General features: G+C 42.0%; 1 protein-coding gene across 1 annotated transcript in view; it reads left to right on the top strand.

Annotated features, from left to right (window-relative positions):
* LOC121307897 (rho GTPase-activating protein 39-like) overlaps positions 1-15,268 on the top strand; it is a 71,347-nt gene extending 56,079 nt beyond the window's left edge. The window contains exons 6-9 of the mRNA XM_041240228.1: positions 8,376-8,575; positions 8,887-8,978; positions 12,879-13,048; positions 13,794-15,268. Of these exons, the coding sequence (XP_041096162.1) occupies positions 8,376-8,575; positions 8,887-8,978; positions 12,879-13,048; positions 13,794-13,988 (657 nt within the window). The 3' untranslated portion in view covers positions 13,989-15,268. The remainder of the gene's footprint in view (positions 1-8,375; positions 8,576-8,886; positions 8,979-12,878; positions 13,049-13,793) is intronic.
* The last annotated feature ends 215 nt before the right edge of the window (positions 15,269-15,483 follow it).

Raw genomic sequence — 15,483 nt, 5'->3', positions numbered from 1 at the left:
TCTAAGAGAGCCCTGTTAAAAGAAACTCGTCTGGAGGGCTAATAGTGTGTAGAACAAAATATTGGTAATTACACACAACAATACACTGCTAAATCAGTGTGTGAGTGCCTGGTGTAGGGTTTTCACATGGAATTATGACATGAGGTGCCTCTGTCTTTCTGTTCAAGGTCTGCTTTGGCAGCACAGCTTGAACCCATTGCTGTGCAGTTTCTGTATCACAGCTGGCTACTTGCTGTACTTTTCATTTCCCTTTAACCCCTCCTATATCCCAGGATTCTAACCTCTTGGGATTGCTCTGTCCCCAGTACAGCAGCTCGAAATATATATTAGTTTTGATCACTTTTTTAAGGACATAAGTTGCATTGACTGTTGTTTAGGAAAAAAAACATGCATCAGTGGTAACAAATGGAGGCATCGTCGCAGCCTTTTAAGATTTATGGAACTCATTTGTTAGCTACTGAACAGTCACTTGCTGTGTCGTTTGCCCACTGTGTTTGCATTACCCCCAGCAGATGGTTGGCAATGACCCCATTGCATAGCAGTTTGATCCATTACTATGAGGAGTTTAATAAGACACACCTGAGCTTGTTAGCTATACACTGGGGCTAATCAAGCCCATGTTAAAACATGGAATGGGTAAAACTGCTATGCTAAAGGAGTCTGATTTCCATCCCTGCAGCAGTATTGTTATAGAATTGAATGTTGGTGGTATTGAGATCTGTTTAGATACTACAGCCCTCCGTTGACCCTGCAAGTGCAGCAGCACCTGTGTACAGTATAGCACTGAGGCACTGGTCCCTCCTGCTACTCTACATACTGAAGGAGCGCTTGGGGGTTTTCTCTTCTCTGCGACAGCTCTGATGGTGGTTAAGGAGTAAAAATCTAGCGTTATACATCCCCATGTGTTGCTACAACTGTTTAAATAACATCCTGACCACTTTTTACACATATAACTTTAAAGTCTGTTTCAAAGCTCTTTTCAAAATGGCTGATGTCAAGATTGTTGCCCAAATTGTCAAACAGGTAACAGCAGTAAAGATCTATGACGTGGTACGGAACACACAAGCCACAGCAATTATGTGCTTCAATTTTTTTTTTAAATTACAGGTATGTTATAATTAAACATTTGTAGCAACACGTGGGAATGTATAATGCTATATTTTTTGGAACCTCCTACTTACTCTTTAAGGTCTCCTGGAATAACACAGGGAGGTTACTGCAAGCCATTTATCACTGGCCTGGGCGGGACTGCCATGGAATGTGCTCTCCATTGTGACTGTGGATACTGGGGAGGAATCTGAACAAGAGGAGCTGAAACAAATCAAAAGAGGTTACGATGAGGCAGTACAACGCACTGTGTTCAGTTCAGGTCACCGCATTACCAAAAGGATGAAGAGCAACCAGACTATTCCCAGAGCTTAAAGGAGTGAGCTATGAAGATCGGCTGAGGGAAATGAGTTAATTTAGCCTAGAACCATAGAAGAATTAGTGGGGCACTTGACTGAAGTTTTTAAAATTTTAAAAACAGTTGACAAACCCTAGTCCAAGCACATCACAGAAACCAGGTAAAACATGCACAGAGAATAGCGAGGGTGTGAAATGGGTTACCTAGCTGTGTTGTTGAGGCAGAATCACTGGGATCCTTTACAAAGATTAACCAGCTACTTGGAACCAGATGAGCACTGATGGGCTGAATGGCTTCCCCTCGTTCGTAAATATTCTTATAGTCTCATGAAATCAGCCCAGTCCTTTACTTGATGATCTATTGCTGTAGCTGCTTATTTGTGTAACGGCTTGAGTCTCATGAGCATGAAACGCTGTACAGTGTTAAGTGCCTGTACTCTTTTTTTTCTTGTTACTTTAGGGTTGCAATCATTCTCAGTGGTTCTTATTTCAGTTACTCAAACACTGTTTTATTTTTGTAATTCTTTGATGTGTTAAGATGCTCTGACGATGAGCTGAGGAGCTTCTCTTCAGTTCTGCAGTGGTTGCCTGCCATAGACATGAATGTATGTAACATAGGCTAGGTCTTTATGTATTATCTAGCGGCATGGTGAAAACACCTTAAAACAGACTTGAAGTAATTGCAATATGAACCTCTCAGAATAATTGGAACCATCACAGAAAGGTTAAGGTGACAGTCAAAAAAAAAAGAAAAAAAAAGCAACAAATCATCTGTTTGAAGGAGGTCTTTGAGATCATAGTTACTTTGATGTTACAAAATAATGTCCTGGCAGAGTGAACACAATATTCCATATTTAAATCAAGTCTGGGTTTTGGTCTACTGAAGTCTACATGTATTTAGTCTTTTAACAACGTTTCATTTTGTAAAAACAAAAGGAAGTTTAGTTGTGGTCTGTATGGCATAGTAGAGCATGGTTCCAGAGTTTCTCTCTCTAAACGAAAGTTTTAATTATATCAGATGATCGACTTGAATTCCCGACAGCACCAAGGTTATTAAACCTATGAAGAAAACGCTCCTGTTCACGATGAGGGGTGTTAAAACAGGTCATCCGGAGCTAAATCAAACGTGGAGCTTAACAAAACACTGTTAATGGGCTGGGTGCCTCTCCAACCTCTTGGCTAACTAAAACAGTTAAAACCAGACATTTTCTTTCCAGCTGTCTTGGTCATGGGATCTTTATATATACAGTGCCGTGATCTTTGGTCAGATCTTTTCGTGGGTTGTAGTAGAGTCTGAGAGAAAAAATGACACCAAAGTTTGGTGCTTCTTTCCCATTTTTCTCTTGTGTACCAATGACTATACACCAACATTAATACACTATATGTAACATACAACACAAATAAATAGCCCAGGAGCGGGACACTTTGCCACACATGTAACATACAACACAAATAAATAGCCCAGGAGCGGGACACTTTGCCACACAGCATAACAGAGACGTTTGGATAATCTGGGTTTGACTGCATAGTGTACACGGGCCACTCCCTATTTTAGACTGCATTGCAACCGAAAATATGTACCTGGCTCTTAATCACTGGTGGGGTTGGGCTAGGACTAAATGGTATAATTGCAGTGCTAGTGTTTGGTTTGACATGGTGCAGTGACAGATTAATATCTCCAGGTATAACTGGGTTGATCTTGCTTTGTGCAGTGAAAAGCTTCTGTCTGCTATGTTTAACCTTGGGGGGGGGGGGGGGGAGACTAACATACAACACAAATAAATAGCCCAGGAGCGGGACACTTTGCCACACAGCATAACAGAGACGTTTGGATAATCTGGGTTTGACTGCATAGTGTACACGGACAGGTTATTATTTAGTTAAAAAAATTCAAAATCCACTTTTATCCATATTTTAGACTGCATTGCAACCGAAAATATGTACCTGGCTCTTAATCACTGGTGGGGTTGGGCTAGGACTAAATGGTATAATTGCAGTGCTAGTGTTTGGTTTGACATGGTGCAGTGACAGATTAATATCTCCAGGTATAACTGGGTTGATCTTGCTTTGTGCAGTGAAAAGCTTCTGTCTGCTAGGCATGTTTAACCTTGGGGAGGGGGGGGGGGGGGGGGGGAGACTTTTGATTTTGAGATCCTTTATTTAAACATTCCAAATAAAATCCATTAAAATTCAATAAAGGTAAAACACAACAAAAATTAAGATTCCTACTGCCTCAGCAGAATTAAAAAAAATCTTAAAATACATAAGATTTTGCCTGACCCATTATAAAATTAATTAAAACACACCTGCTTCTCTTTTTAAAACTGTAGGGCACCCCAAAGATAAAAAGCTGTTTATTGAACTCCTCACCCAGGCCCTGTAGGTGCTCCTGTAAGAGATGGAAGAGTGGTCCTAGCCTAACACACTCGCTGTACATGTGGAACACTGTCTCCTCTGCAGAGCAGCCCCTGCCCCCCTTCATCAGTGGGGAGATACAGGACTGCTGGCCGCAACCAATGTCTCCCGTTCCAGAAGAACTCCAGCAGTATTCTCTGGATCTCTTGCACCATACCGCGGGGAGGGTCCAGACACACCAGCCTGTGCCACAGCATGGAGGCCACCAGATTATTAATCACCAGGACCCTTCCCCTAAAGGACAGCTGGGCCAGCAGTCCCCTCCATCTCTGCAGCCACCCCCTCACCATGTCCACCAGGCCCTCCCAGTTTTTCTGCACATAAGTCTCCACTCCGAAAAACACACCCAACACTTTTATACCTGTCCTGTCCCATTTCAGCGCCTCAGACAGGACAGGGGGTGTGCAATCATGCCAACTGCCTGACAGGAAGGTGTCACACTTTGCCCAGTTAACTCTTGCAGTAGATGCTCTCTGGAACGTGTGCAGGCTCTGTTGTAGTGCCTCGATGTCTCCATCACTGCACAAAAATACATTCACATCCTCTGCATATGCAGACACCTTCACTGTGACAGGGGAGGGTGAGGAGGGCACTGCCCAGCCAACCAGCCTACCCCTCAGTAGGTGCAGCAGGGGCTCTGCGGCCAGTGAATAAAGCATTCCAGACAGGGAGCAGGCCTGCCAGATACCCCTGCACACTGGGAAGGGTTGACTCAGCCCATTGTTGATCTTTAAAATGCTAAAAACATTTAAGTATAAAAGCTGAATGTAAGAAATAAAAACAGGGCCAAACCCGAAGGCTCCCAGGGTTTTAAAAAGGTATGTGTGGTCGATCCTGTCAAATGCCTTCTCTTGATCTAAAGAGACCAGCCCAACATTCAAATCACATGTATTAGCAATTGATAAAAAGTCTCCAATTAAAAACAAATTATCAAAAATGGAGCATCCCGGTATACAGTAGGATTGGTCCATGTGAATTACAGCTTCTATAAATTGTTTTAATCTATTGGCCAGACATTTTGAAATTATTTTAAAATCAGAACTTAAAAGCGAAACAGGTCACTAGTTTTTTACCCAACACAGGTCTCCTTTCTTGGGCAGTAGTGTGATTTACTGCCCTCCTGCAACTGAGGGGCAGTTCTTTATCCCAGAGGCTCTCTCCCAGCACCCGCAAAAAGTCCTCTCCAGTCACAGTCCAGAATAAAAAAAAAAAAATTCAGCGGGCAGTCCGTCAATTCCAGGAGCTTTTCTCTTTGAAAGCTATGTAACAGTAGTGGTCAGCTCCTGATATGTTAGCGGCTTATCTAATTGATGTTGTTCTTATTCGCTAAGGGTGGGCAAATACTGAAGCAGCAGCTCCATATCCTGTTGGTCACATGGCTCTTTACTATATAATTCAGTATAAAGTTTTACTACCAACCCGCTAATCTCCTCCCAGCTGTACAGCTCCATCTGCCTGCTGTCTGCCATCCTCCTTTCCAAGCCAAATAAGAAACTTGAAGGGGTGCCCATGTCTTTCAGTTCCAAGAATAGAGAGCGCACCAGCGCCCCCTTCACTCTCTCTTTCAGCAAGCTGCCCAGCATGTGTTTCTGCTCCTTCAGGGTTTGCAGGGTCTGCTCCTGGTGTTCTGTGTCCAGGTTGCTCTCTAACTGGAGAATTTTAAGCTCCAACTCTCTCACCGCTGCATTCAGTGACCCAGTTGAATTGAGTATGTATTGATGTAAGAGATTTTAATCTGTGTCCCACCACTGCCTCATATTTTTATAGAGTGTTTTTTTCTTTTTTCCATATGTTCCAGAATTGCTTAAATTGCTTTACAAAAATTGTGTCCTGTAATAACTTTACATTACAATGCCAGTAGGAGGTGATGTGAGAGTCAGTGGTAGGTATTACTGTAACTAACAGGCAGTGGTGGTCAGAAAGGCTACTGGGAATGATGTTGGCTTTAATGAATTTATTCAAATGAGTGTGTGACGTGTAGAAACGGTCTAACCTTGCTCTATATATTTGTTGTGAGCGACAATGAGACCAGGTGTATTGCCTTGCATTAGGGTGCAGACACCTCCAGACATAAACCAGGCCACTGAACTGAAAAACTGCAGCTAATTCACTGGAGAATTGGGGATTGGGCTCCTCATTGTTTCTGTCCATAGTAAAATCAGTGGTGCAGTTAAAATCTCCTCCCACTACCACCACATCATCATTATCAACACTTGAAAGAGCTTGCTTTAGTTTGGCAAAAATTAAAACACGTTCCCTCCCCTTATTTGATGCATAAATATTAATAAAAACAAGTACAGTGCCACCCAACCTTGCTCTCACTTTTAATAACCTCCCCTTTTCAATCTCTTCAATATGTAAAATTGTCGCTCCTAGTCCTGGCTTAAATAAAATTGACACTCCTGCACTAGTGCTTGAACTGTGGCTCAGTACACATGGCCCCCTCCACTCTGCCAGCCACGCCATCTCATTCTCACTGTCTGAGTGTGTCTCCTGCAGCAGCTCTACCCCTGCCCGCATGACTGTCCGTTCCTCCGCGGCTCTCTCCATCTCCACCGCCCCGCTCTCCTCTTCTCCTCCCAGCACAGCCACAGCCATCACCGCTGCTTCAGCCTCTGTCTCAGCTTGCTGGGGTTCAGAGAGAGAAGAGCGCTGCACAGCTCCGGGTTTGAAGCCCGTCATTGTGCCGCTCCCCTCTCCCTCCATATCAGGTGGGACAGACATACCTGCCTGAGACTGCAGGCTCCCCTCCAGCACAGACTTGGAGCTCTGCTCTGTTCCCCGTTTGCTGTTAGGCAGATCTGCAGGTTCCTTATTTTTTACTTTTTTGGGGTTTTTTTTAGTTACCGTGACAAATGACTCATCATTTTCTGTAGCTTATTTTTGTGAAGGACTGTGGCAGAGTCTCTTCAGCCTCGGCTGTGGTGTTGGTGGCTCCATTCGATTCTGCGGCTCCCTGGTCTCTGCAGACTCCGGATGCCACCATGACGGGGGAGCCGACTCATCCTCCTGCTCACCCCCAACATCCCCAACCTCCTCCCTGTCATCAGTACCCTGCTCCTGTCTTTCCTCATTTCTATTTTTTCTCTGGCAGGCTCTCCTTCGGTGTCCCTGTTCCCCATAGTTAAAGCACTGCATTGTGTCTGAGTTGACAAATACAACACAGCCCGTACCCTGCACACTGAAGCTCCAAGTGACATCAATCACCTGCCCCAGGTTATTCAGCAGTAAAAACGCCTGTCTCCGAAAAGACAGGACGTGCTTAACATTAGCATTTTTACACCCTAATGCAATGTTTTTAATTGGGGACACCAGCTTGCCATACCGGGCAAGTTCATTCTCCAAGATCTTTTAAAAATGGCGGCAAGTTAGACATAATAACCTTGGTAACAGTGGTTACTAAGGAGGACACTTGAATAAAATCACCTTTCACGAAAATCCTTTCTCCACCAGTTGAGTGACCAGCGATACCTCTTTTAAAAAGAAAACAAATCTTTTATTCATGCGGGAAGCTGACACAATGTTTTCATAGCCGACTACCTCTCCTACTGTCAGCAGGCACTCCTCCACCGACACGCCGGTATCCTGCAAGCAGCTAACCCCATGTCGGTGGCTGAGAGCCCCCAGCTCTCCAGAGTGAGATCCCATAACGGGATCCACACACACCCACACACACACACACACACACACACACACACACACACACACACACACACACACACACACACACACACACACCCACACCCACACACACACTACTCAGTAAGCAGTAAAATGCAAACCAAAACAATCAAAACAAAGAGATATAAACAAACTGAAAGATTAACAAATAATTATAGAATATTGCAAAAAATGGTAACAAAAAAAACACCCTCTTACCGCACCAGCGTTCAAACGCTATTCTTGTTACACTGCATAACACACGTAGCGCAATCACGTAACTGTGGCTCCTAGCTTTATACTATAAATGAACACAGGGCTCTAGACTGGATTAAACAGGCAGTGTGAATGCACTCATTCTGTAAAGCCATTGTGCTCACAGCCTTCTCAGCTCTTCAAGTAATTGTAGCGCACTTCCATTTGTTTCATCGCTCTCAGATGTGCTTTTTTGTAAAAAGCCCATGTTATAACACACAAATATTTTAATTTTAAAACCATATGGGTCCTGTTGTCAAAGCATTTATTCCAGTCTTTAGTTAACTCCCATTTTTCTAAAAACAGCTTGTGTTCTCTCATCAGTAAGCAGTGCTGTGCTGCCTAATAGCTGTGTATTGAGGTGTCTCTGGAGAATGTCTGAGGGTGGGAGTGATCTGCACAGAGCAGCTTTCTCCATTTGCTTCCATTGATTTTATTAAGGTTGATTTTTACTTGGATTGTTTTATAGCTTGTAGTCTCGCAGTGCTGAATCCTGACCTGATTTTTACCAGCTCTAGAACTTTAACCCACCGCCTTCAATACTGCAGCCCAACGCTAACCGCTGAGATCCTTAACCCCACTGCCTTCCACACTACAGCCCTGCACTTTCTCTAACCTCAGGTCTGATTTTTGGGTCGCAGGGTCTGCAGAAGCCCAACCTGGAGGAGATCAAGCATGCGAGGAACGCTGTATTTTGCCCTTCGATGTTCGGCAGCTCCCTGGAGGAAGTGATGGTTATGCAGAAGGAGCGCTATCCAGATCACCAGCTGCCCTGGGTGCAGACCAGACTCTCTGAGGAGGTGCTGGGGCTCAATGGGGACCAGACCGAAGGCATCTTCAGGTAAACACTGCTCTGGGAAAACCAGAGTGAAAACAGCTATTTGCTGATGCCGTCACCTTTAGTCTCACCTTATACACCTTTTGCAGGGGCAAACTGTTCTGGAGCTTAGCTGTCTTTGATTAGCGATCTTCTGTATGTCAGTGTCTATATCTGTATGCGTGTCTGTCAATTAGCATGTTACAGGGTAAAATTAAATAAATTAATAAATAAAATAATTAGATATTTGGTAAATTTCTCAGTGTGTGCTATCTCCCTCCACCCTCTCCTTTCCTCTCTATACCTCTCTCCTCTCTTCCCTCTCTCCACTTCAGAGTCCCTGGTGATATTGATGAGGTGAATGCTCTCAAGCTGCAGGTGGACCAGTGGAATATCCCCACTGGACTGGAGGACCCTCACATCCCAGGTAAAAAAGACGCAGGGACACAAACACAGACAGACAAGCGCAGACACAGATGCTCAGACACACATACGTGCAGACACACATACAGACAAACTTCAGAGGGTCATGAGGAGATCAACACAATAATGACAGGGGCTAAAGTAAATAATCCTGCATTGGATTTCTAACATGACTAGGTAATCCATTCCATACTGAATACTTATTACAACCAGCACCACTGTACTCTATGATACTTTTGGGCAGCTCAGTCTGGATAATAAAAATCTCTGTCATTTTCTGTGCAGGCTGGAAATTCTCCAAGTTACCTTGCATATCTGTTTGAAACATGTTACTCTACCTATTCATTAAGATCAAATGATGTGCCTGCCTTTGTATATCAAGCATCTCATCTTTTGAACTCATTGCCTTCAAATGTAAAAACAGCCTCTTCACAATACCTATTTAAATCACTCATAACTATTTATTTTAAATTTGACCAGGATTGCAAATACTGACTATGACCAGGATCATGTAAATTGGAATTGGAATTCTTAATTCTAAAGACCTCTTAATAAGAAGATGATAATTTTCTACCCAATCTCTTTTAATTTACTCCAGTCACAGAGGTCCTAGGGTTGGGGTGGGTTGGAGGGGGTGTCACTGATGATGGAGTAATTAGCTACAAGCTTCTGGCAGTTTTTCTACTGTTCTAATTCTCTGTGTAAAAATAGAAACACGCACAGTACCGTTAGTTTCATTAGCAATTACTTTGTTAAGCACATATATTTTCATTGCACTCTAAGACTAATTTATGTACATTACACTAAACATAACCTGACAGCCCTATTCTAGAGGGCAATCCTTTATATAGGAGTGATCCACAGAGCTTACAGAGATGACCTACCTGTGCATTGCAATGAAGAAGTAGAGGATACACCTTGAAACTTCATGTATTGGAGCAATTCTGAGTGAAATAACCACAGCACTCCTTGAACGTTCATTCATGGTGAATCCTCTATTTATAACTTCAAGTTAAAGGATCCCGTGGTGCTGCATCAACAACATGGCTGGGTGACCCATTCCATACCCTCCTGGTAGCCCCCCAGGGGACCTGGCAGACAGGCTCTAATTAGTGCCAATGTGATGGCTTGGCTGTCATGATGTATGAGGGCTGCGCTCCTACCCCTGTACCTGTCTGTGTGTTACCGGGGGCTCAGATTAATGTAAGGGCAACACCCTTAGAAAGCAATTAGTCAAGAGCAGCCCTTTCTCAACACCCGAGGGACGCATTATAACACCCTTGCTACCTAGAAAGTACTACAGCAATGAAATACAATGGAGCAGGTTTACCAGTCTAATCCCAAGGTTTAAATGAATGAGCTGTGAAGATTGGGGGAAATGTATCTATTAACCTAGAACAAAGAAGAATTAGGGGATGGGGCATGATTAAAGTCTTTAAAATCTTAAAAGGAGTTATCAAAATTAAACCCAACCAATACTTTAAAGTAATTGTAGCTAACAAAATAATTCCATAAATCTTATTTATCATATTTTGCCCATCCATTACCTGCAAAAGTCTCAAATATGCAGGTTTGAAAATTTTATATTATATATATATATATATATATATATATATATATATATATATATATATATATATATATATATATCAGTAGCTAGATAAATCAAAGATGTCTTCAGGCTGCGCGTGATCCTCCCTAAAGGTCAATGCTGAAGACTGCATGACAAATTGCTGGTTGCCAAACGCGAGGTCTCATTAGTACCCAGATGGCTCTTAATTGGAGGTTTAGTATCAGAAGTGCCTGGGAGTAACTATACTGGAACACTCTCACATACACTCCTCTCACACATAAAGCTATACATTATCATTCAGAAGTAAACGCCTAGACACACACACACACATTCATAAGACACACAAACACAAATAGACAAACACACACGCATCTATAAGCAATAATTAACAAGTAAGCGACTGTAGTAACACACACAATACATCGAAAGAAAACTACTGACTCAAACACAGTGGAGAAACGTACTTGAGATCTACAGATTAAGCCTTCCGATTCAACAATGGGAACTGATATCTGAGGGCTATCATATTCAGTGCTAGAGTTCTGTGCTGTGCTGTCCTGTCTTGAGCTGTGCTGATGTATCGTTTGTATTGTGACACAAGACCAAAAGCACAGCACCGTAGGTCATTGTAGTTCATCAAGTGGTTCTTGAATAAAGTCTAAGGGGTAGATGTACTAAGATGGACCAGTCGCAGTGCAAACATACCGCAGTTTGAAAATTTTATTACAACAATTCGCAAAGTACACATTTTGTCGTTTGTTAATGAAGAGAGGCACAATATACTAATTTACATATTATTTGCGTCGTCTTAGTGAGATCTTTAGCGAGAGTTGTGCGACGTTTTTTCAAATAAAATAGGTGCAGTTGAGTTGTGGTTTGCTGCAGCAGAGGGTGCCCGAAGGATAACGTCTATACATGCAAGGGTGCAAGAATCAAAATAACATTGTTTTTGTTAAATGTAAAGGTCATCTGTACAATGCATTCTGTTCCGTCTTCATTTTACCTATTTAAATACTGTTATATAAGCAGATTTATATATATATATATATATATATATATATATATATATATATATATATATATATATATATATAAAATAAAAAATGAAAGGCAGTTTAATCCCATCAGATTCTATAGTGGGGCCCCAACCTTAACACACAAAAAGCTTTTCATAATCATACTGTAGCCCCTCGCTAAACTGGACATGTTTGTCTGACATGAGGAGGTGTCGGGTTTAAAAACAATACAATAAAGTTGCGTACACATGCATGTACAGTTCTCGGAGTGCTTTAAATATAAATCATTGTACTGAAATAACACTGATGTGTTTTGGGTAGGCTACACGTTGCATTATGTAAAACTATAATACTGTACAGTATACAGTAAAGTAGTAAAATCAAATTAATACCTAGCACACTTCTTTTGTACTTTAGTCTACTAGTAACAAAAAACAAATCATGCTGCTGCATTGCATTGTACACATTGGTGTACAATGCAAGTAAAATATTGTTTTAAATTGAAACATCAATTTAATATTATTTTTTTAAAAAAATTTAAACATTTTAAAAAAAATTATTAGCCTAGACAATTATCTGTTAGACTATGTGTCATCTGATATGAATTACGAGTCTTACTCGACCCCCACCCCACCCCCACCCCCAAGTGGCAGTCTATTGCTCCCAACACGCTGGGCGAAAAAAACAATGTGTCATAGAAATATCGTTTCAAAGTTTGTACAACACATGTTTTTTTTTTACACCCTGACTTTAGTGAAAATTAGGTACTTGGGTGTTCATCTCAAAAATACATTGAGCACAAGTGGCATCGCACGAGAAAAAGCGGACTGGGAAATGCCAACAACAGTTGCAACTGTTTAAAACGTGCTTTCAAAAGTTCTTAACAAATTGATGCAATTGTAAGTGTCTCAATTGCTCACAGCTTTAGCACATCTCATTACAATATTTTTTATCTCTCATTTACACTATCAGGAACACCCAGAATTACATATTCATTTAAGGCTAAAATGCAAATAAGAACTACAGCTGCAAAGCATTCATTAAAATTATGCTAACAGCCTTACATTTGTTTAGTACATTTTACTCTAAACTTCCGACTGGTTTGCATGTGGTTTACAACGATTGCGACAGACGCAACACTTTAGTACATCTACCCCTAAGTGTGTTTTATAGTTGGTTTGAATACATACTCTGCTTCATTATTTGTTATAGTCAATAATAAATGATCAAAGCATCCCATCAGGATCATCACATGTGTTGTGATACATTAGTGCATTGTTAACCCCTAAACGGTGTGCTGTTGTTTGCTCCTCAGCCTCGCTGCTGAAGCTGTGGTACCGGGAGCTGGAGGAGCCTCTGATCCCTCATGAGTATTACGATGAGTGCATCACTCACTACGAGGACCCAGAGGCTGCAGTGCAAGTGGTGCACTCCCTGCCGGAGATCAACAAGCTGGTGCTGTGCTACCTCATCCGCTTCCTCCAGGTGAGCCTTACCCCTCCCCCTCTCCTACTCCCCTCCCCTTTCTATCTGAGATCAACAAGGTGGAGCTGCGCTACCTGTTCGGCTCCCTCCAGGTGAGCCTTACATTTAAAAAGATTGTAGTTAACACAATATTGCCATAAATCTTGCCAGTTGTGCACTGAGGTCACAGATGTGTAGTTTTGAAAGAAACACGTGTTATAGTAAACACTGATATATATTTTACAACATGATATCTGTTACTACACATGGGTAAAGAAGTCTATATTTGCAAGCCTTGCTTTTATATAGTGTTACATTTGCTTGGTCATTTCACTGAGAGGGTGAAATTGTCCCCAACCCTTCAACAGTTTCTGTCCTGTAATTAATTAACCAACCAGCTGCTTCCCATATTGACTAATATTCTTTCCTGACAGTGACATGACCCAGAAGAGGGGAAATGGCCCAGTATGTTTACAGATTTCCTGACCTTTGGAAACTCAAAACTTTCTTTAACCTAGTGTAGTACCAGATGTTTTAAAATGAAAATACTTGTTTGCCATAAAGTGTAGATTTACTAAAAGAAACCTAATAAATTCAGTGACAAACGTTTGGACTAGAAGCACATTTGAGGCCTATGTAAGTAATGCAAAGTGCAAAACCGGTTACATTTTGGTGAGCTACAGTCCCTGTTGAGTGCTTTAAAATGTGCTGTGAAGGCTCTCCTTTTCGTTCCTAACGCAGCTCTCTGCGTTGCGTTCCCTCATAGGTCTTTGGTCAGCCTGACAACGTGTCGATCACCAAGATGGACGTAAACAACCTGGCCATGGTCATGGCTCCCAACTGCCTGCGCTGCCAGTCTGACGACCCGCGCATCATCTTCGAGAACACGCGCAAGGAGATGTCCTTCATCCGAGTACTCGTGCAGCACATGGACACCAGCTTCATGGACGGGTTGCTATAGTGCCAGGGAGCCCGGGGGGGTTCATAGCAAAAACACTACCAACAAACTAGCAAATGGGAACAAACACACACACACTTTGTGGTGTTTGTACTGACTGTTTGACAGAGCTGATCTAACACAGAGAAAGGGTCAGAAGAGGGGCTGTTCAGTTTTGGGAAGGGGGAGGGGGTCTTTTCATCCTTCGATATCGTGCTGTGTATCTTGTGCTCTAGGATAGTCTGATTTCTATACTTCTGTGTGTCTGTCTGCCTTGAATGTGCGTGTGTAATATTACATAGAGAATGCAAAGCATCCCAAGCGAGAACTTACCAGACAGGCTTATCACGGCAAATTGACTTAAACAAATACATTTTAAAAAATAATTACATTTGTTTATTTGAATGATTTTAGTTTCTGTGCAAAATCCACTGTTCTCAGTAAATTAACAGGGTTGGTATTTTTTATTTTTTTAAAGGGCATTGTTTTATACAGTATATTTATTCATTCTTACTTTTTATATATAAATGCCTTTCACAAGGGACAGGTAATACTGAAATAATGTTTATGTGTGTGTGTGTGTGTGTGTGTGTGTGTGTTTAATGAGTATATCAAGTCAGGTTATCCTTAAACTGAGAGCAGAGAAGAAATAAAAAGTCCTTCTTTCAACATGAAGGCCGTGCCAAAACATGTGAAGCAGTCCTGGGATATTTTCTGTGGATAACACAGGGTTAATAAGAGGACTGTTAATTCCTCATTAAACCACTACCAAGACTGACTGCGCTTCCCTCAACCTCCCTGGGAATCAGTGAACAGACCCACCCCCATCTGCCTTTCAGTGCTGTCCAGGACCTTGGCTAGCAGCAGCTACAAGTAAACGACCCTAACCTGCTCCAGCAACAACAAAATAAGAGATGCCCCCCTTGGATCCAGCTATCGCTCCCCAAAACCAAGCTGGGTGTGTTTAGCTGTGTGCACATTGTCATGGTCTGGAGAAGTGTTCCAGGGTATTTTGTATACATTGTATTGAATATGCCTGTACAGGATTTGCTGTACTAAACACCATTGTTTGCGCTAAAGATTTGTTAGCCCAACCCCAAAGCCCACCTGCCCCCAAACTGATGTTTTAATTAGTGTTGCCCCTAGGAGCATGTGTGCTTGTTCCCAATGAGGCCTCTCTCCAGTTAGGTAAGGCAGCCCCAAAAGCTCTGCTCTCAAACATGGTGGTGTTATCATATTTTTTATTATGGTACTGCCTCTATCTGTCATAGCGAACTGTATTGGAAACTAGATTGGAAACTGCTGAAAATAGATTTTTTTTTTTTTTTTTTAACGCCAACAGAGAAATGAGAAAAGTTGTTTAAACGGTGTCATCCCGTGATTAAACATTCCTGTGGCAGACTACAGTGAAGCACATTGCACACATGACTGATATGCAGTACAGGAGTTTAACTATGGAGGGTCAGCCAGGCTCAGCGCTCTCTGGAGTTTTAATTGTCAAAGTTACTCATTTTTGTTT

Source organism: Polyodon spathula, chromosome 3, assembly GCF_017654505.1.
Source record: "Polyodon spathula isolate WHYD16114869_AA chromosome 3, ASM1765450v1, whole genome shotgun sequence".
Lineage (NCBI taxonomy): Eukaryota > Metazoa > Chordata > Actinopteri > Acipenseriformes > Polyodontidae > Polyodon > Polyodon spathula.
This window is presented reverse-complemented; position numbering and strand designations above follow the sequence as displayed.